Source organism: Eptatretus burgeri, chromosome 12, assembly GCF_056783735.1.
Source record: "Eptatretus burgeri isolate ZD-2024b chromosome 12, Ebu_testis_v1, whole genome shotgun sequence".
Lineage (NCBI taxonomy): Eukaryota > Metazoa > Chordata > Myxini > Myxiniformes > Myxinidae > Eptatretus > Eptatretus burgeri.
Genome location: NC_140972.1, coordinates 38,736,021 through 38,762,871, shown reverse-complemented (window position 1 = coordinate 38,762,871; position 26,851 = coordinate 38,736,021). Strand labels below are relative to the sequence as shown.

The window sequence follows — 26,851 nt, the reverse complement described above, 5'->3', positions numbered from 1 at the left end:
GTTTATCGTACCTTAGTTCTGGACACCGTTCAGTTGAAAAATTTTGAATCGGCCATCTGCATGAGCCTGGTGTATCTTTTTGCATTTCTGGAGAGCTTATATGATGGAGTGATGAGAGAGTCACTCCCAAACATGGCATCCTCCTCTCCAGCGGGCATCACGAGGACTTCTTCCTCTGCACACAAACATCAACAAAAGGAAGTCAAAATCACTCAAGAGCATTGTCATCATAATCTCCATCATTATTCTGCCTTCCAACACAATCCTGGAATGAATATCTCTCTCTCGATCTCTCTGTGCTTCTCCGTCTCCCTCATTTTGTGCATTTCAGTTCATGTTTTATTTCACCTTCCCCTCCACTTTCACATCTTGATTTTCTTCATCACCAAATCCCACTGTGTCACCGAACAAGGGAATTGAGGCAATTTGGTCCATCATTTCTGTGCTTCATACAGAGCCCACAAATCCCCACTTACTGCACAAACTGAAATAACAAAACCTCATCTGATGACGTCGAAGCGAACCAGGATGGACTGCTTCGTGGGAGGCAGCTCGAGTCACCCGTCGATGATTGAAGGTGGGATTGTAAAGATTTGATTTTTCAAACAATTAATTTTAATGAACATCTTGGTGTTCACAACGATTTCTTTATGGATATGTTAACACTCATTCCAGACTTCCACTGATTGGAATAATTGTTTGGTGCTTGTCTGGCTTCCAGTGAAACAATATATTCATTTGTTCTCAACACTTTTGAAGCACAGACCAAATGGGACACGATGGAGGTGAAGAACATGTAATTTAGATAAAGTTTGGAATATTTTGTAATGTAAGGCAAGATCTTGGTAACTTACGTTCCAGCCGGTAAGATGGTTTCTTGTACTTGGGTGGTGGTGGAGGGAACGGGCCCCTCTTCTGAGGGGTCTTTGGAAAAACAATAAAAATATGAAAGATTAAATATATTTTTGTGTTCATCAGTTTGATAACTTGTTCAGGATGTGGCACAGAAGGAAATGCACTGATAGAACAGGTAACCAATGAAAAGGTGAATTATTTGATCTCATCCAATCAAGGGAGTTAAAATTATTGCGATCTATCCTGCATGGGGATGACCGCAGCAATAAGTTACCTTTCCCACTAAAATTATAATTACAATTATCTTCACAATCAATGATATTCTTCTTCATCAAAGGAAGTATTTCCAGCAATGTTTATAAAAGACTAAATGCTAAAATCTATTTCAACTTCAGGTCTTCATCTTGAGGATAGCTGTGTTTGTACCCAGAATGTTCACCCCTTCATCGACAAAGTACTGATGGATGTTTACCTGTTGAAGGTCCTGAATATGGTGTGGCCCCTCAACACCTTGCTGCTTCTGCTGATGTTTCAGCCCTTGATCAGCGCAAGGTTTTTGTTCCTGCTGGAACCCTTGAACAACATGCTGTGGCTGTTGTTGCTGTTGTTTTGCTTCATTATCACGGGGAGGCTTCTGTTGTTGCTGCAACTCTTCAACAATGTGCTGTGTATGTTGTTGCTGTTGTTGCAGCCCGTGATCATGGCGAGGATTCTGTTGTTGCTGCGTCCCGTGAACACCGTGGGGTTTCCTTTCAACCCAAACACTTTTCTCTGCTGCCTTGCTTTGTTTCTTCATTTGCTTTTTGAACAACTGTTTCTGTTGCTGCTTCAGCCGTTGCTTGTCATTCCATTTCTGAGACCACTCTTGGGAAGTCTCATTCTGTTTTTGCTGTTGATGCACTTTCCCATCAGCAAGTTTTTCCACATGTTCTGTGTCCTCCACATCAAGACTCGCTTTCCCCTCCTTTTTGGTCTCGTCGGATTTCTGAAAGGGTTTCTCGAGTTCTTGATCCATTGCCGACTCTTTTTCCCGTTCAACTCCTCGATTCTTTTCTTGTTCGAGTTGTTTCTGCTTTTCACATTCGACTCGTCTCTGTACTTCCTGCTCTCGTCGTGTTTCCTCCCTTTCCTCACTTTTCCACACCTCGTATTCCCGTGTGCGCACATCGTTTTCCCTCTTATTAATCCCCTGCTCCAGCTGATGTGCCTCTTTCTCTCGAAGGAAAAAATCTTCCTCTTTTATTTTTTTTCTCTCCAAAAATCTCTCTTGTTCCCTCCGCTCCTCCTCTTCTCGTTGGTACATCACTCTCGCCATTTCCTCAACATCCTTTTCTCGTTCTCTCATCTCCTTCTCTTGTTGGCACGTCTCAATCTCTCGATGTTTTATTTCCCCTTCTTTTAACACCTTCCTTTTTTCGAATCGTGCCCGTTTTTCCCACTCCATTTCCTCGAGTTCAGAAATCCCTTTCTGTAATTTCTCCACCACATGCTCACTCTTTAACACCTCTTGCTCTTTTTGTTCGATCTCAAGGTGTCTACGTGCATGCTCCTGATACACCGATTCCCTCCATTTTTCAAATTCTTCGAGTTCTCTCCGAACTTCCTCTTCTATTCGTCTCCACTCTGAAGAGTTTTTTTTCTTTTTCTCTTCATCATGTTTTTCCATTTGCTCCTCCTCATCTTTTTTCCTCAGTTCCTCTTCCTTGCTTTTCCTCTGCTGTTCTTCCTCTATTTCTTTCTGCATTTCCTTCTCTTTTTTCCATTCCTCTTCCTCATATTTTTGTTGCACAACTTTTCCCTGAACTGTTTGCTCTCCAAGCTGAATGAGGAGTTCTCTTTCCTTCAGTTCTTCCTCTTTTTGGTGCAACTTTTCACCCCTTTCCTGTAGTTTTTCATGCTCTCTCAGCCACAACTTTGTTCTTTCATCCTCCTGTTCCTTCACATTCTGCATCTCCACGGCTTTGTTTTTTGGAACTTCCTCGAGCAACGGCTGCTCTTTCTTCCCCATGTTCTTTAAATGTCTCCGGCCACATCCAAAACTGCAAGAAACAAACACAATACTTGTCAGTTCGAGCTAAAATGAAGCACAGTATCTATTACATAATGTGAAGTGTGGTGTCTGTTTGTGTGTGTTTGTATGGTTACACGTTCGGCTGTCTCCCATATCCGGCGGCCGCTTCCCACACTGTGTTTTAAAAGCTCTGCATGCAGGAAAAGCTCAACATTGAACCAGAAGAAAAGCATAACACCAAACGAGATACCTTTTAAATGTATAAATACAACATGGAATCGCAGTTTGTTTTACAGTGCATGAAGATACGACCTGGGCTGACAGTGTGGCTTTGACGTACGCACACTTGTCGACCCATAAGGGTTCGATCACCGAACAACATTACATTTGTGTTTGAAGCTTGTTATTTATTTATTTATTTATTATGCAATGTAAAGGCTCAGAGAAGAGCTCACACACAGAACATATAACAAAGTGACCAGGAGACAAGAGGGACGGGAGAGGAAGCACAAAACAGTGGGAAACAGAGATATGAGGAGATCTGTGGAAGGGAGAGGGATGGAGCGGGGTACACGGGGTAAACAAGATGTATGATGCACAGTCATGAAGTCATGTATCATTGATGATTGTTGAAAATCGCTTGATGAAAAAATACATTACTGTACATGACTTCATTACTGTACATCATACATGACTTCATTACTGAACATCTTACATGACTACAGGGACTTTCAGGAAGGAAGGCAGGGAATTTGAAGGAGGGAGGCTTGGGTGGATTAACGGGGATCATGAAAAGATCATGGACAAGATCGTGGTTTTGGATAGGGCAAGATAAGAGATGGTGGTGAACAGCTGTTTTTAAAACCTGGAGGGAAGAGTGGGATTCATGAGTGTGTGGGAGTTTGCTCTAAAGCTGGAAAAAAAGAGGAATAAAAGAAAGAAGGTGAGCAGTGATTCGTGATTTTGGTAGTTTTCCCAGAAGGGGGTTGCTGGTGGACCATGAGCTCCCTGCAGTAATATGGGCGGTGCAGAAAGCAGACAGATCCAGGGGGGAGGTCGGAGAGGAGACTGGAGAAGACCTGCCTCTGGTGTGAGAATGAGAGACCCAAAGACTCAGCCTCATCATGGGAGATACCAATGATCCGAAATGCCTTGGTTTCCACAGTGTGAAACAGCTGAGAAAGGTGAGAGGTGGGAGCACCAGCCCAGAGGGAAGAGAAGTACTCCATCAGACTGTGGAGGATGAAAGCTTTGTACATGGTCAGGAGGTCAGGTATGCCAATGACGGACTTTGCACGATGGAGGATGCCCAATCGGCGACTGGCTTTGGAGGCCAGCTTGGAGATGTTGCTTTCCCAGGAAAGATCATGGCAGATAGTGAGACCAAAAACTTTAAATAAAGGACTTCTTCAAGAGGATTGTTGAGAAAGTAGATGGGGAGGGAGGGTGGGTGGTTCCAGATGGTCCTTTTGGAGTGATGTTGAGTGTGAAATTTGTAAGTATTGAAAGGCATGTTCCACGTGTTGGACCAGCGTGTGATTTTATCCAGATTTGCAGAGTGAAGAGGCTGCTGCTTGCCGGTCTGATTGATGACATGGTACAGCAGATGGTGGAGTCATCAGCAAAGAGATAAATAGGATTTTTCAGAGTTGGAGAGATCATTGATGAAAACCAGAAAAAGCACTGGGCCCAGAAGACTGCCTTGAAGAACTCCAGCCTGGACAGGAAAAGGGGATGAGAGAATTAAATTGAGGGCCATACGTTGACTGCTTCAGGAGAGGAAGTCTGCGAGCCATGAGTGGAGATTGCCGTGGATACCATAGGAAGAGAGTTTGTTGAGCAGGGCAGGATGCCAGACCGTATCAAAAGCACACGATATGTCTAAGAGATGGCTCTGATCTCATGTCTGGCATTGAGGGCCTCCATCCATTTTTGGGAAAGCAGAAGCAGCAAGTCCAGGGTGGAGTGACCTGGTCTGAATTTAATTTTGTGATTGGAAATCAGGCCATTGGAGAAGAGGAAGGATTTAATGTTAGAAGCGATGATGGATTCTATAACCTTGATGATGATTGGGAGGGATCTGTTTTTGCACCTTTTTATACAGGGCAGTGATGTTTGCTGATTTCCAAGCAGATGGCAGATGACCTTGAGCAAATGAGAGGGTGAATAGAACAGAGAGAAGGTGAGTAAGAGCAGCAGAGGAGGTTTTTTTGGACAATCGGGCTGATGCCGTCTGGACCGGTTGAAGAATCTGAGTCGAGGTTTGACAGCAAGCTGTCCACCTTTTCATGAGAAAAGGACACAAAGTCCCGGAACAGCTGGATGCGACTGGGTAAGGTGAGTACAGAAAGCGATGTGTTTGGTACACAAGATTTCGAAGCAAACACAGAGTTTAAGCATTCAGCCTTTTCATGTGCAGTGTCAGCTGTGCATCTCTGAGGTTAGGGAGGGGGTGGCGGGGGATCATCCACCAGAAACAGACGTGATGAGATGTCACCAGGATTTGGAGGAGGGAGACAGGTTTGTGAGTTCAGACTTAAGGTTGGAAAATTGTTGCTTCATGGCTTTCTTCAGGGTAGACACACTTTTTCCGAGCTTTGTGGAAGGAACTGAGATTGCCCTCAGTTGTATTTGCCTTCCATGAGGTGAAGGCAATTTGTTTCAGGACAACTGCCTCACCACAAGCTTCAGTGTACCATGGGAGGGAAGAAGGGTGGGAAAATGAAGACGAGATGGGTTCAGCATAGTCCTCGCCGTTTGATAAGAAAACAATCACAGGCGTTGGACAGAAAGAGAACATCCCTTTGGACCATGATGAAGGATAATTTGCAGAGGTTTCCCGACCAGGTTCAAATGGTTCAAGAACTGAGTTAAGATGATTGACAAAGAAGGATGTAATTGTGTGGCACATTTCATCAGATGTTCGAGGAAGATGCAGGTTTATTGAAATAAATAATCATGTCAGATGAAGCTAATTTTGAGCTTCCAGGTTTTGTTAACAAGCAGAACACTCGATTCGGGGTGGAAGAAGATCCTGAGCAGTTCCACCAACAACCTTTACATGGCAAACGTGTCACAGTGTGGTGCGGCATTTCTTGTGCTGGAGTCATTGGGCCATATTATTTTTCAGCTGCCAATGGAGCAACTGTTGCGGTGATACTTGAGCGACAAAGAAATGATAAGATACTTTCTTGCTCCAAAACTAAGGAACTTGGGATTTGATGGTTAAACCTGGTTCCAACAAGGTGGGGCAACTGCTCATTCTGCTTGTGCATCAATGTCATTCCTGAAGGACCTTTTCCTCGATCATCTCATTTCATGATCTGGAGATGTTCCATGGCCAGCCAGAAGTCTGGATTTAACAGCGCTTGATTTCTTCTTGTGGAGGTACCTTAAATCAACTGCCTACCAGACAAGAGCAAGGACTATTCAAGACTTATGGAAGCAAATTGAAGAGGAACGAACCTTTATTCCACTTGAAACCTTCAGGAAAATGATGCAAAACATTGCTGTTCGTGTGCGTCAAGACATACAGGAAAATGGTGGTCACTTTAAGGGTGTTATTTTGAAGATCAAGGAGTAATAATAAGCTGAAGTATTACCCTGGAAGGGCTGTTTTGTTTTAATATTGTGACGTCCACGGGACTTGAACAGTCCCGCCAACGTAGAATGAGCCGAAACGATGGAGGCGGTTTATTTATTTATGGCGGTTATGGCGGTTATTTACCCAAACATGGCGGTTCTAATCGCTCTACCGCAAACGGGACGAGGAAGGTGGCACGAGTCACTTTTCACTGAGTTGATGATGTTTATTTGTTTTTATTATTACCAGAAATAACAAGACTCGGCAAGAAGAGGGATCGGGGCGGTCGACGGGATGGTGTGGGATCAGGCGTGGGGAAAAACACAGACAATTCAATGAATATACAGTTCTCAATCCCTCTAAGGCGGCGCCAAGCGCACACACACACACACACACACACACACACACACACACACACACACACACACACACACACACACACACACACACACACACACACACACACACACACACACACACACACACACACACAACGTAGCTATTTCTGGTGGTCAGGCTGGACCGTGGTGTGGACGCAGCTGTCCACAGGATCGGTGTCGGATGAGCTGGCCTTGCTCTCGTCAGGGGGCAGGAGAAACCGTGGCGCTGTCGACCTCCTGGTCTTGGCCCAGTCCGCTCACAGCCCCAGAGAACCAGTTCTGGCGCAAGTTGCGAGCAGGAGAGGGAGGCAGAAGGTCCGCCCGCCGTTCGACCCGTACTCCCGGAAGTCAGCAGAACCCCAGAGCCAGCAAAGGTGAGGCACGAGGCTCGGCAAAACTCCAGGACACGATGAAGAACACGATCGACTCAGCACAACAACTAAGGGCTCTCTGCTGCACTTCTGCAGACCACGCAAAAACCACGATCTTTTTGGTTGTGATCTTCTTCCTCTTCTTTTTTCGACCCCGAACAGAACCTTTTTATCCTTCGTCCTCGTCACTCCCAATCAGGCCGTTTATTGGCCCCACCGCCATCGCCTTCCGCCAATCGTGATCAGAGGCGGAGCCATCCGCTACACTGTCCTGTGATGTCACGGCCAGTCTTCAGAGAATACCAAAGAGGTTTACGCAGACACACTTTTCCTATTCCGTGTCCCTATCTAATTACGTGACATTTATCATTTCCCCTTGAAGAAATGAGCATTTACTGAACAACTTATCACCACTGGTGCTACTTATTACATCGAGATCCCTGTAGTAGAAACTCGAACAGCATGGCATACCTAATTAAAACATCACAATTACCCTTTGAATGCATACCCCCCTCAAACGTAACACTGCCCCTCCTCTCTGGTACCCATAGCTCCTGCAAGGTATATCACAGGTGCTACCGTACCAGCCTTAACACTTACTGACTCACACCTAATTAACCTAACGAAATAAAGTAGGAGGGCAATGGGCGGCAGTCGCAGCTAACTTACCTATCCTGCTTAATGTACTACCCGCTATGGCCTTATCCTCGCCTAAACAATCATTCGTTTTTATTTTATTTTATTTTATTTCATGAGAGCACTGAGCGAAAGTTGCACTCCATGCTTCTAGATCATCGCTCTTGCCCAGCACTCTTCCAGTGATCTGGGGAGGAAACAAAGGTTCCACAAAAACACAACACTTATACTTACATTCCTACTCTAAGCCTTAACGACACTATTCACAGGATATTTACACTTGACCGCCTCCCCAGTGGATGCTAATAGACCCAGCGTTACCTGGGGAGCCAATTTTCAATTTGCTTGCTAAAATTATGCGGACATCATGCCCTTGCTGCACATGTCAAGTTGTGCGGGATCGAGTGGGACTCACACATCTTCACAACACTCAAACCATGGTCATCATCACATTTCTAGGTCATGGTCCTCATTTTAATCATGCAGGCTGAATCCCGTCGTGGCCGTGGGGTGGGTTACCACAAGATGATGGGGGCATCTCACGTGCAACCATGCCCACAGGTAAGCTTTAGTCCAACCCGGACGTTTCTCCGCCCTGCTCCCTTTGATTCCCTCCCCCCTGGTAGCCATCAGCTCTAATCCCGTACAACACTCTGGAAGGGGTCTCACTGGCTCCTCTGGCCTTCCTGGGTCGCCAAGGTCCTACCCGCCTTGGTCGCCCAACCAGACCCTCTCCCAGTTGCCTCCAGACACTGTCACCATTAGCCACCAGGTGGTGAATCTCCTTGAAGGGGGTCGCAATTCACGCTCACCGTGTGCTTCAGCAATCCCTGTGGACAAGCACATCATCCCCACCCACAAAACCCACATGACTCCCCCACCCCATCGGCCTTACATGTGACACCTGCATTTCTAACACTTCGCCGACCATGACCTTCCTTGTTACCACACCATGTCCAATAAAAAATCAATGTGTGCACCATACATTTCACTTCTTAACTTAAAACAACTCACACAGCACTTTTCCTCATCCAATCCATGCACCAGCCATTGGACAGCCACTCGTGCCCGCTGTTACCAATTACCCATTGTTCCTATTGTCACTCTAAAACCCAGCAGAACTTACAAACCCATGCCAATTTTACCACAATTCTTTTCTTTTTTTTCTTTTTTTTTACCAAAGGAGGCACTTCCTTACACTTTCTCAGCAGCCGAGCATGGCCCTATATGCTCAGCCTAATCTGATTTCCCGACCCCCAAAGGCAGTGACTTCGGGACCGGACCAATGAAAGGGCGTCTCGGATAGACCTGGCGGTTGAGCAGGAGGATTCATCCTCTCCGGGCATGAAAGTCTATTGGAGGGTCCCTCCATCGCCGGGTACCGGCAATATCGTGCATGTGTCCTCTTTCACCTTGCACCGGAAACAACTCCCATAAAAGGCCCCCGTGAGTATCGGTGTAATGTCTCTTCCGGTTCCGGACCCCTCGGCCATAATCGAATTGCTCTATTGGCTGGGCTGGACCCCGCCGCTTTAGTACACTAACTACCGGATTACCCTTTATCAAACTTGACAGTTTCTGGCAAATTTCCTGAAACATTTGGGTAATGCCAATTTCTCCCAGCCCCCCTCCCTGATCCTGGATCTCCGCCTGGCGGATCGTCACCGATGGCCTCTCTGGAACCCGACCCGCCCGACTCCACGAGGCCAGCCTGGCTTCGCGCACTCGGCAGCTCGGTGAACAGTGGGTGGGATCCTGCTCCACTAGCGCTCGGACCTCAGGGTCAGGGGAGAGCAGCTAAAATTTCTCGAGTGCCAGTCTGTCCTTCCTCCACTGCTTAAGGTCCCGATACGCGATCCTGGTCAGTTGGTAAATGTCCTGTGCCAGCTCCTGCACTGTCTGCACCCAGCTTTAATCTGCGGTGCTGGAGCTGAGCCCGCACCAGATCACAGTTTGCCGCGAACCCAAACCAAACGGCTCACGCCTCGCAAATGTGGGAGCTGGTCAACAGCTCCCCTCCGCTGCGATCACGTTTAACACGTCTGCGGCTGGTCCCATAACGTTGCCACCAAATTCCCTGTACGTTCCTGCTCATTCCACCCGCTTGGTCAGAAATGCACTCAAATTGCGTCAGAAAAGCTTCAACGCTCCCTGACCCGTCAGAAATTTACAGGGGGGATCACTTTTATGGTGGCCCACGCTTCTCCAGTTCTCCCTTGTCGAATCAGCCAGGGATCAAACACCCTTGTGGCTGCGTATCCAATTCCGGAGCCCACTGTGGCCAAAGATGTTTTGTGGTGAGGGTCTCATGGGTCAATTTTGCCTCCTGTTCCAAACGTTGAATGGACCGATTCACCTCTTCCCGCAGGATCTTCTGAGCCCGCACAACCTCCTCCAAGGCTCCGTCGTGGAGTTTGCCAGCTGCTCCTCAACCAACCCGGACACTCCGCACAAAAGCAGCTCTACCAGGCCTTTATCCAAGACCATCTTGGCTCATGGTATCTTGTTCGTCCAAAACGAGCCTCCAATCCTTTTACCTCCTCCACCAAATTCATCCCTTGCTTCCTCAGCTCTCCCCACTTTCTTCAACTTGCAGCTGCATGAGAGCATCCACAGGCATGATGACGTTCCAGGCTTTCATCCACTTTATCAGCAGATGTTCGTTGCATCAATTTTATCTACCAATTTTTTCAGTATATTTTCCCCCCTCAATGTAATTTCTACCTTTGTTTCCTCCAATCTATCCTCGAATTTACTTTGTATTTCTCCCAAATTAACATCCACCTCCTGCCTCTCAGTTTTCATTTTCTCCATCTTTTCCCCCAATTCATCCTCATTAAATCAATCCGTGCACCCAACTGCACCCCATTACACACAATTGATCTGTCATTTCTGCCCTCTGTGTCACGAATTGATTTTCCATTTGTGCCGTCATTTCTGCCCTCTGTGCCATCATTTCTGCCCTCTGTGTCACGAATTGATTTTCCATTTGTGCACGTCATTTCACTGCCCTCTATTGTCACGAATTGATTTTCCATTTGTGCCGTCATTTCTGCCCTCTGTCACGGAATTGATTTGCCATTTGTACCATCATGTCCCAATTGAACGTTCCAACAGTGTCTGGATCGTCATCGCACCAGTTTCCGGCACTGCCGGCCCCGTTACAGGCGATGAAGCACGGTCCACACTCGGAATGAGGGAGGTTCCAACCTACCCCCGTCTCTCCCTCTTCCCGACTCGCTGCCAGACACGTGGCCTTCCTCCTCAAAACATCTGCACATCCGCCATGGTGCAGAAGTCCGTTGCCGCCAATTAATTTAAATTTGAAAAATCCCCTTAAGAATTTTCCACGGCGCTGTGCCTGTAGGGATTTTGATTCAATTCGTGGCGAGATTTTTCAATCCTGGTATATAATTTAGAGGGGTTCGAACATCCAACACCTGACACCAATGTGATGTCCACAGGACTTGAACAGTCCCGCCAACGTAGAATGAGCCGAAACGATGGAGGCGGTTTATTTATTGCAACCCAAACATGGCGGTTCTAATCGCTCTACCGCAAACAGGACGAGGAAGGTGGCACAGTCACTTTTCACTGAGTTGATGATGTTTATTTGTTTTTATTATTACCAGAAATAACAAGACTCGGCAAGAAGAGGGATCCGGGATCGGCCAGGATGGTGTGGGATCGGGCGTGGGGGAAAAACACAGACAATTCCAATGAATATACAGTTCTCAATCCCTCTAGGTGCCAAGCACACACACAAAACGTAGCTATTTCTGGTCCCCGGTGAGGCTGGACCGTGAGGGAATTTGTGGGCCTTAACTGTCCCTGGATCGGCGTCGGACGAGAGCTGGCCTTGCTCTCGTCAGGGGGCAGGAGAAACCGTGGTGCTGTTGACCTCCTGGTCTTGGCCCAAAGTCCGCTCACAGCTGCCAGGGAACCAGTTCTGGCGCAAGTTGCGGGCACAGAGGAGAGGGAGGCAGGTCCATCGCCGTTGGGCCCGTACTCCGAGTCAGCAGAACCCCAGAGCCAACCAAGGTGAGGCACGAGGCTCGGCAAGGCTCCAGGACACGATGAAGAACACTATCGACTCAGCACAACAACAAGGACGCTCTCTGCCGCTACACGGAACCACACCAAAAAAACCACGATCTTTTTGGTTGTGATCTTCTTCCTCTTCCTTTTCGACCCCGAACAGAACCTTTTTATCCTTCGTCCTCGTCACTCCCAATCGAGCCGTTTATTGGCCCACCGCCATCGCCTTCCGCCAATCGTGATCACGGGGCGGAGCCATCCGCTGCACTGTCCTGTGACGTCACGGCCAGTCTTTAGAGAATACCAAAAGGGGTTTACGCAGACACACTTACCCTATCCCGTGTCCCTATCTAATTACGTGACATTTATCATTTCCCCCTTGAAGAAATGAACATTTACGAGACAACTTATCACCACTGAATTGCTACTTATTACATCGAGATCCTGGTAAACTCGAACAGCATGGCATACCTAATTAAACATCCTAATTACCCTTTGAATGCATTCCCCCCCCCCTCAAACGTAACAATATACATGAAATATTCTCATTTTCTATTAAATTTCTATTTCAAAATGAAATATAAATGTGTCAGTTATTTATCGTCCACCCATTAGTATGGAGCAAGTGCATGTCCACCGACTCACCCACGTGATTAAATACTTTCAACATGTCATGTTTAAATGTAAGTTGGACCATGACTGCGTCTATTACAAGTACTATTGGAAGGTACTTTTGAAACCTTTGGACCCTTTAGACTGCTGAGACCCCTCAGTACCCCATATATAAATCCTCATGTTTGCCTTGTTGGTTGACCAAGTGAGTTGCACGTTAAAACTCCTGAGATAAGTGAAGGAGTTTAATTTTTTAGTTAAATCACTGATGACATACACATGAAACCTATTACTGTGCACTTATTTTGAAACCTTTCAAACCAATAATTTTCTCCTGAAGTGATTTAGGGTTAATTGGGCAAAGGGGTTGAATGCTTATGCAACTGAGAATCATCTGATTACCCATGCCAACAAAGGTGGATGGAGGTTATGTTTTCACCCCCATCTGTTTGTTTGTTTATGAACAAAATATCTCAAAAAGTTGTTGACGGATTTGGACGAAATTTGTTGGAGAGCTTGGGTATGCGATCCGGACAATATGATTAGATTTTGGTGATGATCCCAATCCGGATCTGGATGCAATAGTTTTCCAAGTGATTCTTCGCCATTGAGTGATTGGCCAAAAACGACGGATAGAAGGTTATCTCAAAAAGTTGTGGATGAATTTGGACGAAACTTGGTGGAGAGGTTTGGTATGTAACGAGGAAGTATTCATTTCGATTTTGGTGAAGATTTAATCCGGATCCAGATCAGAGTATTTTTAAGTGATTCTTCACTGTTGAATCATCAGGCAAAACCGATGTACAAGAGTGATATTTCAAAAAATTATGCACGGATTCGGCCAAAATTTGGTGGATGAGTTGGTAATGTGATAAGAAGAAGCCAATTAAATTTTAGTTGAGGTCCGAATCCAGATCTGGCCTATCAGTGGGATACAAAACATAAACTAATCAGCCTTGCGGAGGTATGAGCTCCACCGAATGCCTTTATAGTTTTCTCTGTTAATCTGACTTATTCACATTTTATCTGCATTTTTTAGTTTTATCACTTCGGAATAGTTTGTGAAGATGACATATTAAGTTTGATTTGAAAGCATCAAGAAATAAGCTCAGGCAGGCCACTGCATAATAGGAGCCATGCATGCATGTTCCAAACCCCTCGCTACCTTTAAACCCCTTGACACCTAAAGACCCCTTTGTACTCTCAAAGACCCCTAAGATCCCCAAGGACCTTGAGAACTCAAAGATATGTTGAAATCCTTCATGTGCTTGAGACTCCTCATGACCTTGAAGACCCACCACCCACCCAAAAAACTTTCAGACTCCGAAGACAACCAAAACCCTTAGGACCCCCTCCCCCCCCCTCGAGCACGATCCTTTCGACTCCACAGACCATTTCTACATTTACTGCCCTTATGGATGAAGCAAGGATCACATTGATGAAAACGTCACTTGTCTTCCTTACCAGTGAATGTGGAGCTTTTTATTGTGCCTCCTCTGTCGATTGAACCAGGAAGATGGTTTAAATGATGTTACGATGACAAATAAAAAGATGCCAATTGTGACGAACACGACGTCACGAAGTTTGGAGACCACTGATTCCTCCACAGCTTTTTTCTCGAAAATCTATGGACATGGAAAAAGGGCAGGGAGAGGAGAAAAGTTTATTAACCCGTCCCTCACGCAGTGGAAGGTGGGGTTTTGCAATCACGTGTGTGTGCGTGCGTGCGTCCGGTCCGTAACTTTGTTACAATTTGAAATTTTTAAATCAAATTTTCAAGAAAGCTTTATTATTAGAATATTAGAATATGGAGAAGAAAAAATAAAATAATTTTGTGAAAAGGTCAAAAGGTCAAATTCACCGAAAATCATCAATTTAATGCAATTCACCTGAAATTCCAATTTACCATTTGAGCTTTGTCATTAAATTTTCAGCATAACTTTCTCATGAGAATATGGAGAAAATAAATTAATGTTTTGGTCAAAAGGTCAAAGTTCAGCATCACATAAAATCACTAATTTTCATGCAATTGATCTGAAATTTTAAGAATTAGCATATTGGGTTACTGAATTGGTTCACCAATTAAAAGGTAGAAGCAGAATTAAATGTTTTTTTTTTGATCAAACGGCAAAGGTCAAGATCACCCAAAATCGTGAACAGCTTTCACTGAAGGTGAAAGGAGGTTATATTTTCCAGCTGTCATCATCATCATCATCATCATCATCATCATCATCATCATCATCATCATCATCATCATCATCATCATCATCATCATCATCATCATCATCATCATCATCATCATCATCAGCCTGTTTTCAATCCTCTGCAGGATGAAGGTGTTGAACTCACACTGGGTATATTGGTTTCATGACCATGCTTGTCAAGCACAGTTTAACAAGAGAGTTTGGGAAGCAATTTGTGATTTGTTCAGAATGCTGGCGATAACTCGTCGAGTCTTTGCAAGAAACACCTTGGGATCTTTAATGTCCACCAACGAGAAAAGCATTCCATGAAGATTCCTCCATCAACACGACCATGAAGATTCCTCCATTTACACGACCATGAAGATTCCTCCATTTACACGACCATGAAGATTCCTCCATCTACACGACCATGAAGATTCCTCCATCTCCACGACCATGAAGATTCCTCCAGCTTCACGACCATGAAGATTCCTCCATCTACACGACCATGAAGATTCCTCCATCTACACGACCATGAAGATTCCTCCATCTACACGACCATGAAGATTCCTCCATCGACACGACCATGAAGATTCCTCCATCTACACGACCATGAAGATTCCTCCATATACACGACCATGAAGATTCCTCCATCAACACGACCATGAAGATTCCTCCATCTACACGACCATGAAGATTCCTCCATCTACACGACCATGAAGATTCCTCCATCTACACGACCATGAAGATTCCTCCATCTACACGACCATGAAGATTCCTCCATCAACACGACCATGAAGATTCCTCCATCAACACGACCATGAAGATTCCTCCATCAACACGACCATGAAGATTCCTCCATCAACACGACCATGAAGATTCCTCCATCAACACGACCATGAAGATTCCTCCATCAACACGACCATGAAGATTCCTCCATCAACACGACCATGAAGATTCCTCCATCAACACGACCATGAAGATTCCTCCATCAACACGACCATGAAGGTTCCTCCATCTACACGACCATGAAGATTCCTCCATCAACACGACCATGAAGGTTCCTCCATCTACACGACCATGATGATTCCTCCATCTACACGACCATGAAGGAACTTTTGCCTTGAAGCGACAAATTCCAACTTTACCTAATGGGGAAACTTATCCCGAAACCTGCAGTTTCCAACCAAATACAAACTCTCTTTATATTCCTCATCACATCCTCATGGCAATGAGGTATCACAACCGTTTAAAGGGCAGACAAGGAAGATTAAATATGGGATTTAATCTGGGCACCAACACACAATGGACTACTCTTTTTAAAGGCTACTCCAGGAATCATAGACTTACACAAAAAAGTGCCACTGAACAAGGCAGCCAACTTAATTTGGTCTCTGAATATCCTGGTTGTGGTGCACAAGGACGACAGTTTTTAATCTTCGGATCCGATAACATTGGAATCAAACTCACAGAAGAAAACAGAAAATGTCCTTTACAGTTTCCCTGTAAAATTACAAATGTATCCTATTTATCCCACTTGAAAAGTACCAACGTGTATTTCCCACGTATCAGAAAAAAGATGTTCCCAGAAAAATAACTCATTTTCACTCTGCTGTATAAAGCTGTTTCCATTTTTGCATGTAATTAAGCTATCCAAACATTATTCTCCATCTCTGACAACAAAGGAAATATGTTCACGTTATTCCTTGACCCTCCAAACATGTGTAGATTCCTTATTTACAAATGTCCATGAACCAGAAGTTGAGATATTTACGAAAATGAGAATTTCCATAATGGCGGATCCGAATGAAAACATCAATGCATTTAAAATCATTTCCACTACTTTTACTCAAACAGAAAATAGTTGTGTTTCCCTCAAACACCAACAGACATCATAAGTCACAGTTATGTACATCAGGCCCAGGTAATTCATTCTATTGATTAATCTGATTTTGCATGATTTTCGAATGATTCATTGTGCTTTGTATTTTATGCTAATTAGCCAACTTAAAAAAATTCAAAAATATTTTAATATATTTTTTGCCAACCTGTCTTGTATGTGGTAACACTAAAGTTACGATTTTTTGACAAAAAACTGACATGTGGTAATTACAAGTAAAGAAAATGGGAATTCTTGCATTTTTGTGGGAATTCTTGTGTTTTCGTCAAATTGAATTTACATGCAAATAGGCTAATTTGCATAAACAAAATATATTTTAATACGTAAATGTATAAACTTTAATTTGACACCAACTTTGTGATTTTATGTTTATATTTGACAGAGATGTTGACATTTTGCCGATCTTTGTGAGATTCGTCTATTTTTGATTGGTTGCCATGGAAACAGATAAAGCAGAGTGAAAATGAGTTATTTTTCTGAGATGTGGGACAAATATGAACACTGGTATCAGGGCGGGGGGGGTGTGGGAGGAGGGGTCGGGGTGGGGGGGAGGGGGTGCAAGGGAGGTCCTACTGGCCCCCGGCCCATAATAAATGTGAATTGTAACAACTTCCCGACTCTATGATACAAGACGCCATTTGTATTTTTCCCTCCTCCATCCGTACTGTGTGTGGAATCCCGTGCGGACACGAACAACTTGCTCATGTTACAAACTCACAATACACCCCCTGTTCTCTCTAACATCAAACCACACAAACTCCTGATAAACTCACTCCTTCCGTGTTGTGTCCCTTCCCGACTCCACCATCCCTTACAATCCCCACTTACCTGCAGCGGAGGTCGCCATGTCCCACCAAGGACGAACAACACCAAGATCACCGTAACAATCCACATCTCTGTCCTGTTCGTCGATGCTCGATCCTCCAACTGACGCTTCACATCCATCACCTCTCCACCTTGTCTGTTCCCGAACGTTGGAATGATCATTGTGACGTCACACAACCTCTGTGACGTTGAGGTTCGGTGTTTGACGACGACGAATTGATCGGTTCCAGATACAGAGAGGAGAATTTATTTTAATTTTTCACCGATTCTTCACAATTCAGGGATGGGGTAAAAACGATATATGGCACGATATCCCAAAAAGTTATATGGACGGAATATGATCAGTGACGTCATGCCAAATATTGAGATCCCGGATGTTGACAAATGGCTGTGACGTCATCGACAGATCAACTGTCACATTCGGTTTTAACATCACACACATAATATCATTTGAATCCCAAAACGAGTGATAAATGAAATAAACACATTTTATCTTGGAAAACAAAACCATAATTAACACTCACACGTCACACTCACGAAATCTCGATGAAGAATTGATTTTAACACCAAACTGTGTATTTTAATAAATAATGTGTGAACGACATGGATTCACTTCCTGTGTTGTTATCGGTAATTTTGACTGTTATTATGTAAATATACAATGTACAATGTAAATATACAATACATAAATACGTCACAGGATGTGACGTCAGATGTGGGAGGAATCTGGTGGGCTGGGTCAGAATGGCGGACGTGGGTCGAGTCGTGAGTTGTCGGCACATCCTTCTTCCCACGTTATGACGTATTTGTTTTCATCTGTAATAAACAGTTAATATTTGGCTGTTGTTGAATCCTTGAAAACATCATCGTGACATTAACATCTGAAATGAACGTGATGACCTTTGATTGAACCGGATGTTATTGTATGTTATGACAAATCACGTGATGTTGAAGAAGGATTAATTTTGTTTTTGTTCATATTGAGATTTCCTCAACATTGTTCACGTAAATTCAAAATCTTCGAGAAAATTTGGGCGGGGCCTGCGCGCAGATTGATGTTCCCCCTCCGTCATTGGGCGGGGCCTGCGCGCAGATTGATGTTCCCCCTCCGTCATTGGGCGGGGCCTGCGCGCAGATTGATGTTCCGCCTCCGTCATTGGGCGGGGCCTGCGCGCAGATGAACATTCCCCCTCCGTCATTGGGCGGGGCCTGCTCACAGATTGATGTTCCGCCTCCGTCATTGGGCGGGGCCTGCGCGCAGATTGATGTTCCGCCTCCCTTGCCCCGCCCATTCGAGTTTCTCAAGTGAGTCCTCTCAGTCACGGCTTCTGGTTGTCGTTCGAGTCGGACCCCACTTGTCACCGCTCAAGGTGAGCGAGCATTGGGCGGGTTTGAGGTGAACAAGAACGATCTTGGGGAAATCAACAGAACCGATTCCTCTCAGGTCAATGCTGACTAAACATCGTCCGGTCACGTGATCGCCATCATGAAGGTTTCTGATGGGGTGAATGGTTGAGGGTTGTGGGATGAGGGATCTCCTTGAGAGGGAGCAAGTTTGAGGTTCTGTCAGTGAACTTCATGTCTTGATTGCTTGACGTGTGAAGGAAGAGATCGAGTCAAACCACAGTGTGTATTAAATAAAAGTGTGTGTACTTACTTGTGGTGTGAGGAGAGAGAGCGGAAACGAACGATGAAGGGAATGTAAGGAATCCAATCTGAAGAGAAGAAATCTTGCCCAATCTGAGAGAGAAGACAAGAAATGTGACGATCCACTCCGTGGGATTACCTCCTGTGTCGCTGTCCTCCATCGGAGAAACTCACCGGATGACTGGATTGGGGCAAAGCCTTCGGGATTCCCAATCTTTGACAGGAGGGAAACCATGGGGTAACATTACCGGGTCAGATTGTGGTGGTGTGTGTCGGGGTGGTGCTGAGGTGTCGTCCACTAGACAGCGATCTCCTTGTGTTAACCTGAGACGGTCCCTTCGGGTGGGTGCCTGGAATGTCCTATCCCGAAGAGAGGATGATCACCTGTCTGTTATCATCTGAGGTCAAGCGTTTGAACATCGGTATTGCAGCACACTCTGAGGTTCAGAGACCGGATTGCGGAAACATCATGTTGGGTGGTTGCACCTACTATTAGTCTGGTCATTCTGATGGTTTCCAAGCCCAAGGAGTTGCTGAATTTATGTCCATTAAGTTGACTCCCATGAGAATTGAGGTAACACCGGTTAATGAGCATATTATGAGACTAACGATTCGTCACTCCTTGAGTGTCATTTCCATTGTCTCTGTATATGCTCCGACTGGGGCGAGTGATCTCACCATGAAGGATGCATTCTATGCCACGCTCGAGTCTGTGGTTGATCAGTGCCCGAGGCGAGATACTCTTCGAGTCTTGGGGATTTCAATGCATCAACTGCAACTGAAAGCGATGGTTATGAGACATTTTTTGTTAGTCCCCATGAGTCTGGAACTGTTAACCAGAATAGCACAAAATTCCTTGACTTTGCAAGAGGTCATGGACTTCAAGTGGCTGATTCATGGTTTCAGCACCCACAGGCTCATCGCTGGATTTGGTATTCCAACGCTGGTGGTTTGGCAAACGAGATTGACCATATGCTCGTTGATCGTCACTGAAGGATGGTCCCGAACTGCAGGGACGACCGGAGTGCTCAGTTTCTCAATGCTGACCACAGGCTTGTTGTAGCAACTCTGAAGTTTCAGCTTAAATCCAGGAGAATGGTATTATCTCAGCCTTGGTTGGATTTTGGCAGGCTCAAGGATGAGAGGGAAGCTGAGGCGTCTCCGAACAGGCTGAGTGGGGATTTGGAGGGTTGAGGTGCTTTGGGGAATCCTGAAGAGTTGTGAAGTGCCTTCAAGATCACCGTCCTTGATGCTGCCAGTGGATGTCTTGGATCTCATCGTCAGGTGAAGAAGAATTTTGTCTCTCAAGGGATACTGGCCACCATTAACCAGAGTTGCAGGGCCAGGCTGAATAGCAGAGCAGAGGTATTCAGGGAAACTGAAGCGTAAAACTGTACGTACGCTGAGGGGAGGCCAATGTGCGAGGAATCTGTGAGGGGGTAGAGTATCACCTGTGGTCAAGTGATTCTCGTCCTGCTGACGGGAATTCGCACATTGCGTTCCTTCAAGCCCATCCCTTGGTGTACTGCAATTAGAGCAGAGGAGTCCGAAGTGAAGGCACACTGGGACGGTTACTTTGAGCGGCTGTACCAGGCTGATTCACCAGCTATTGAGTTGGATGTCAGGGGTGTTGCCATCGCTATTGCTGACCATCCAATCAAATGTGATCCACCTTCTTTTGTGGAAGTACAGGCTGTGGTGAACCAGTTGAAATGGGGTGAAGCTCCTGGGATCTGTGGCATCCATGCTGAACTTCTCAAGGCTGGTGGAAATGCTGCTCCAGATTCGTTGCTTGCAGTTCTGTGTTCTGCCTGGAACACAGGCATCATCCCAACTGACTGGAAGAGGGGCCTTGTTGTTCCTCTTTGGAAAGGGAAGGGTGATCGCCAGGACTGCAACAACTCCCGAGGGGTGACGCTGCTCTCAGTGCCGGGCAAGGTCATCTTTATAAGGTCTTTATAAGGTCATCTCTACTGAGATGACCTCATAAAGCCGGACCAAATGTCCGTCCGTACGTACGTCCGTCAATTTTTCTTTCCGATCTTGATGAAACTTAGTATGTGGGTCGAGGTCGATGAGTGTTGCACAACAATATAACTTTTGTCTGGGTTCAAGGTCAGGGACGAGGTCACGAGGTCACGTAAGTTATAAAAATCATAACATAAATCAGAACATAAATCCAGCTGACCTATCTGCATTTAGGTCATGGATGTTAAAGAACCCAGAGTAGCAAAACAAAAAAACATATTTGTGCCAGTGCATCATGGCTCGGCCTCACTCCGAGCATGTAGTAATAAATGAAGGATGTGTCAACACAGTGCTTGCACAATGCCAATGTATGCAAGCACTGGGAACAAGACAGTTTCCCTTTAATGCACCATCAACTCAAAAACAACTAAAGTGGAAAATAGGACGAGACTGAGTGAGCGAGGCAATTCCATAGATGAGAGAAAATGGGGTCAAGGGAGTGGTAGTGAGTAGAAAGCCTCGACTTTGAGAGGGTAACAAAAATAAGTCACTGGCAGAACATGGGATAGGAGAGGGCTGGGGATTTAAAGTTTATTGCAGAAGAGATTAAAGTTGCAGAGGCCGACAAGTCCACCAACTTGTCTTTGCTGGGAAAGGTGAAGACCCTGTGCTTTGGCTTCCTGACTGCAGACCAATTACTCCCAGGGCCATGGAGTCCACCCCTTCCAAGATTGCAAAATGGTTTTGGTAGAATCCACCTTCCAACAGAATATATTCCATAACATATGGATAAACACATAATGAATTATTATGGTGATGATGACCAATGAAGGACTGCCTCTTTGAAGTGTTTATATTGGTGCCATCCAGTCATAAAGACCAGCTCGCCCATGATCGTGAAGCGAAAAGCGGGGTAAAGTGATCGGTCCCATACATGCGTACGTATGTGCATTTTGTTATTCCATTTTCTCTGGAACCGATTGTCGGATTGACACGAATTTTCACCATAGGTGCAAATACTCATGTAAAATGTTGAAATGATAATTATTCGGTCATAGGTCACATGGTGTGGCTGCCATGTTGGGATAAAAGGAGGAACGTTGGACCTCTTTCTCCGAAACCGCTCCATGGAAAAAATTGAAACTCTGCACGTCAAGCGTTCCTTGTGCTGAATAAGTGATTTTTTTTTAATGATGTCATCGGTGCCTTTGTGATGACGTCATAATTGTATACGTAGAACACTATATCCGTTCAACATGAAAAATTTTTGAGGGTCATCCAGGAATAATTTGGTCAACAGAAAAAAATGTAAAACACCATCGGTCATGTGGTTCTGGCAGCCATTGTTTTTTTTTAAAAAAAACTTCAAAAATCTCTGAAACGGCTGAACAGATTGAGGATAAACTTTCGAGGTACAACCACCTATCCATGAGGAACAAAAAGTTCCCATTTATGATGTCATTGGTCACATGGTTTGCAAGCGACATTGGACTTACCCGAAAACCTTTAAAAACCGTCTTCTGCAGAACGGCTTGACAGATCGAGGGGAAACTTCACACACACATTCCCACAGCCTTGGGGATACCAGGGTGTTCATGAATAATTGATAGGTCACATGGTTTGGTAGCCACATTGGATTGAAGGAATATATATTTTAAAATTTTCTCTCGTGAACCGCTGTATCGATCATTGTGAAACTTCGAAATTATGATCTCGTAATGGTGGAGAATACACGTATGTTATAAATTTCAACCTGATCAGACGCATGGTCTGGCAGCCAGAATTCTTAAATTTTTTTGGAATCTGCATTCTTTTTTATTTTTTGGAATAAGGCTCACTTGGCTGCGTTTGGATGGGTTTGAAGGTGGAGGAGTGGCAGTTGAAACCCGAGTCCTATCCAGGTTCCTCCTGATGACCTCATCTTTGTTTTTTCCTTGTTCAGGTTCTTTCTGATGACTCTAATGCAGTACATATTTTATTTGGTCATCCATTTGATTCGAATTTAAAATTACAAATTTGCCACCAGAAAAGTTGGCTCACACCAAGTCCTTTTCAAGACTGTGTGGGGAAAGTCGTCTATGAATACCATCTTTTGTTTTTGTTCTTCCTGTGAACCAGGCAAGGCAGCCAGGCAGGGTAAGGATGGGGTGGTACAAGAGGGGATTATTGACGTGTTTGCATCCCGTGTGCACCTTTTAAGACTTTCCCCATAGCCTGAGATGGATCAAGAAGTGCGAGGACACCAGTCAGCCTCTGTGATAGCAATGCGGTGGTAACTATGTACCACATGAGTGGCACAGCCTGTCTGGGAGGAGGGATACTCAGGCATTGTAGGCAAAGCCATGGCAGAGGTGATAAAAGGGGTAGCTCAGGAGGATCAGGAGGGAGTGGAGCTGACAGCCTGTTGGAGTCAGAGCCAGGAATTAGAGCTTTTGCACGTGCTATTCACTTTCTTGTGTCTTCGCCCTTCCAGCTCTCTTGCCGCTCTTCATGCTATCTCCCTTGCCGGGCTGTTCTCTCTGACCACTCTTCAAGCACTCTTGCCGCACTGCTCTCCATTCTCTTTGCCCCAGTGGACAATTCGCCTCAATCCCTGGGGGAGGTGAAATTTCTAACGTTCATTTTAATGGCTGCCACACACCAGCCAACGCAATGCAACAAGATTGTCAATGACAGCTTTTGAGAACGTGTAATGTTCGGCAATTGATGATCGTCGTCAACTTGTTTTTTCAGGTGCATCGGCTACAAGCCAAAAAATTGAACATGTTCAATATTTACGACGAGTTATTGGCAGCAATCGAACATCACCGTGTCGTGTGCGGAAGCCTCTGATAATCGCCGACGCGGCGCAATGTATTGGCCAATGACAATTCAGCGTTCAGTAGCTTCTGGCTGGAGTATTTTTGTGGGCCGGGGTCCAGTGGCGATAAACGACCACGACGTGGAGCAGTAGAGCTGTCTCTCACCGAACACCCGGAATTTAGCTCGTGACTCTCGGACAACTCCGAAAGGTCACAGGTCACTAAAAGACGGTGATCGCCAATTCTCTGGACACCAACGGACTCTGTCGAACAGGGGCGCTCTCGCGACCTCAGTCCAGTGTAACTGAGCGGAATTGCCAGAGTCCATCAGACCCAATGACAACTTACGGTACCAACGGCCTCACTATTTCTCAAGCCCGCACCGTGCTGGGTCAATTGTAGAAACGACAGGCAACGAACTGGAACATTTAACAATTGGGGGTTTATTTTTAAGGGAGGGAGACACAGAGCAGCGTTATCCGAATAAAAGAAATGCAAATAATGTACGATAAAAAGAAAACGCTTAAGCAATTCTACTTAAGGACAGGGCCCACTCAGACACACACACGCACCGCAAAAGAAATGGATCTCAATGGTCTTTATTTAGTCCGGCCGCTGAGGAGGATAGTTCAGCTGGGGGACCGGGGCCTACGCTTGCACCTGTCCGCCTCGTGCAGTCTGGTCGAGCTTGTCCGGTGGCGGGACTCGAACCCACCGCCACAACGCAGCACCAAGCACCAGGGACGAGGGAAAGAGCGCCGGACGCCAGCCAGCACGAAGGCGGACGAGTGAGAGATGACGAGCCGACCAGCGATCGAGCCCGAAACAGGTTCCTTGATCAGGCCATACCAGCGAGGCAGATGCGCACAGCCAGAGAGAACGCGCCGATCACTCCGCCTCTCTTGAAGTCCGAGGGATTTCTTTTCTCGCCCTCGCCTCCTGATTGGATGGTGGCATTGCGCGATTCGCTGGCCGTCCCTCATTGGACAGGCCCACGGTAGGCGGGGCAACTCCCACCTTTCTGGGGTGGAGTCGGAGCTGAGGCGATTGTAGCTCCACCTACCAACTCACCTCAGGCCACATGCATAATGGTGATGGTGGAGCGAGGCGACGGTCCGCTGTTGTTGTTGTCGTCATTGATAAAAACCTAACGAAAAAAATAAACCCACAGCGCACACATTAAATTCCCTTTAGACACAGGGGATGAACACAGGGGATGAATGACTGATTCAGTCAGTCATTCTAACTATACACATACTTATTGAAATAACTGAACTTAGGGACTGCTGTCTGTTTGTGTGCAAATGGCTTCCAGATTCATAACAGTATCATATCATCTACAGCATTTTTAGTTTCACCACGAAGAGGTTGCGAGATTATTGCGACGTGTGTGTGTTTGTTGTTGGTTGGTATCTCCATATGCAGGTTTCAGAAGGTGGAACGGAGCCTTCCTTGGTCTCTGTGTGCGTGCGTGCACTTCTGTATTCTATATTTTCCCTTAAATTTTTGATATCCTCGTGGAGGATCTCGAAGTCTTCCTCACGTTGTTGTTCTTGTGGACTTTTTTGTTTCACAGCCTACAGTTTTCATCGAAACTTCCTGAAACTTGGCGTATATATGTAAAAATACCCCGCGCAGACAGTTACCATCTCAATTTTGAAAATTCCTCCTAGAAAAAAAGTTGTGACGTCAAAATATCTCCGCTCATGGAAATCGCCAAAAAAATTATCTCCGTAACTCGGCAAGCTTTTTGAATTCTGTTTGCGGGAATCGAACAGGGCATTTGCAGAGATGAATTACCGCACATATGATACATCACTATGACGTCATATCAATTTTTATGACGTCATTCCTATTTTTTGACATTTTTTGTTTCATTTGTTTCACAGCCTGCAGTTTTCATCGAAACTTTCTGAAACTTGGTATATATATATATATATATATATATATATATATATATATATATATATATATATATATATATATATATATATATGTGTCGGGGATTGTATGTACTCTAACAGCAACCAAACATGTCTACTAGTGTTTGGTTAAAACTCTTGAGTTAATTGGAAATGGGGAAAGGACAAATCTTCCCAATGTTTATCTGTGCACTGTCAAGGAACTTGTTCTTCCAGCCAAAGGGCTGGCACTGTTACAACGCAGCTGGTCTTGTTGACTGTTTGAAATGGCCTTGCTGATCGGGCAGCTTGGCTACCTGGAATCTGTTGGATCACTGCCCAGAACTGCTAAGGCCCAACAACATGTAGGAGGCTACCTTTGAAAATTCTTTAAGGGAATCAAGGGTGTTGTTTCTGCACTTTCTGTGCTCTCTTATCAGCAGTACTGACAGGAGAATGCTATAAATTAATGAATGGTAATAAATCCTCTTTGACACACAGTTATTCAGAGGTCGCAGTAAACTGAATATAAGGCAGTGCCGAAAGACAGCTCACCAGAGGATTAGGCTGGGTGGACTATTGTGTTCAAAGCCTGTTTTCTCCATATGCATATGTCTGATGTGTAATAAAACCTTCTCTACCAAGATCGGTGGGAACAAAGCTTGATCTTTTTTTATTTTTTATTTTTTTTATTGTATACCTTGGTCGAGGCTCGTATGAGAGCGAACACACAACTCACAGCAAGGAGGCATGAGACAAGAGGGGCGGGAGTGGAAGGGACAAAACAGTGGGGAACAGACACATTAGGTGAACTGTGGAAGGGAGAGGGATGGGGATGGGATGGGGAACATGGCGAAGAGAAGATGGACATTTCAGGGACTTTCAGGAAGGAAAGTAGGAGAAATGAAGGAAGTGGGCTTGGGTGGATTATCGGGGGTAGAAAAGATCGAGGATTTGGATGGGGGAAGATAAGAGGTGGTGGTGAACAGCTGTTTTGAAAGCCTGGAGGGAAGAATGGGAAAGAATAGAGTGAGGAAGTTTATTCCAAAGGCGGGAAAAAAAAGGAATGAAAGAGTGAAGATGAGCAGTGATTCGTGATTTTGGTAGTTTTACCAAAAGGGGGTTGTTGGCGGACCTTGA

At 45.3% G+C, this 26,851-nt stretch overlaps 1 protein-coding gene across 1 annotated transcript in view; it reads right to left on the bottom strand.

The window, feature by feature from the left end:
• LOC147015450 (uncharacterized) overlaps positions 1-17,978 on the bottom strand; it is a 44,869-nt gene extending 26,891 nt beyond the window's left edge. Inside the window, exons 1-5 of the mRNA XM_085849109.1 lie at positions 17,398-17,978; positions 13,951-14,111; positions 1,328-2,894; positions 855-924; positions 31-175 (exon numbers count right to left, since the gene is read on the bottom strand). Coding sequence (XP_085705235.1) covers positions 31-175; positions 855-924; positions 1,328-2,894; positions 13,951-14,111; positions 17,398-17,556 — 2,102 coding nt within the window. The 5' untranslated portion in view covers positions 17,557-17,978. The remainder of the gene's footprint in view (positions 1-30; positions 176-854; positions 925-1,327; positions 2,895-13,950; positions 14,112-17,397) is intronic.
• Positions 17,979-26,851: the final 8,873 nt, after the last annotated feature.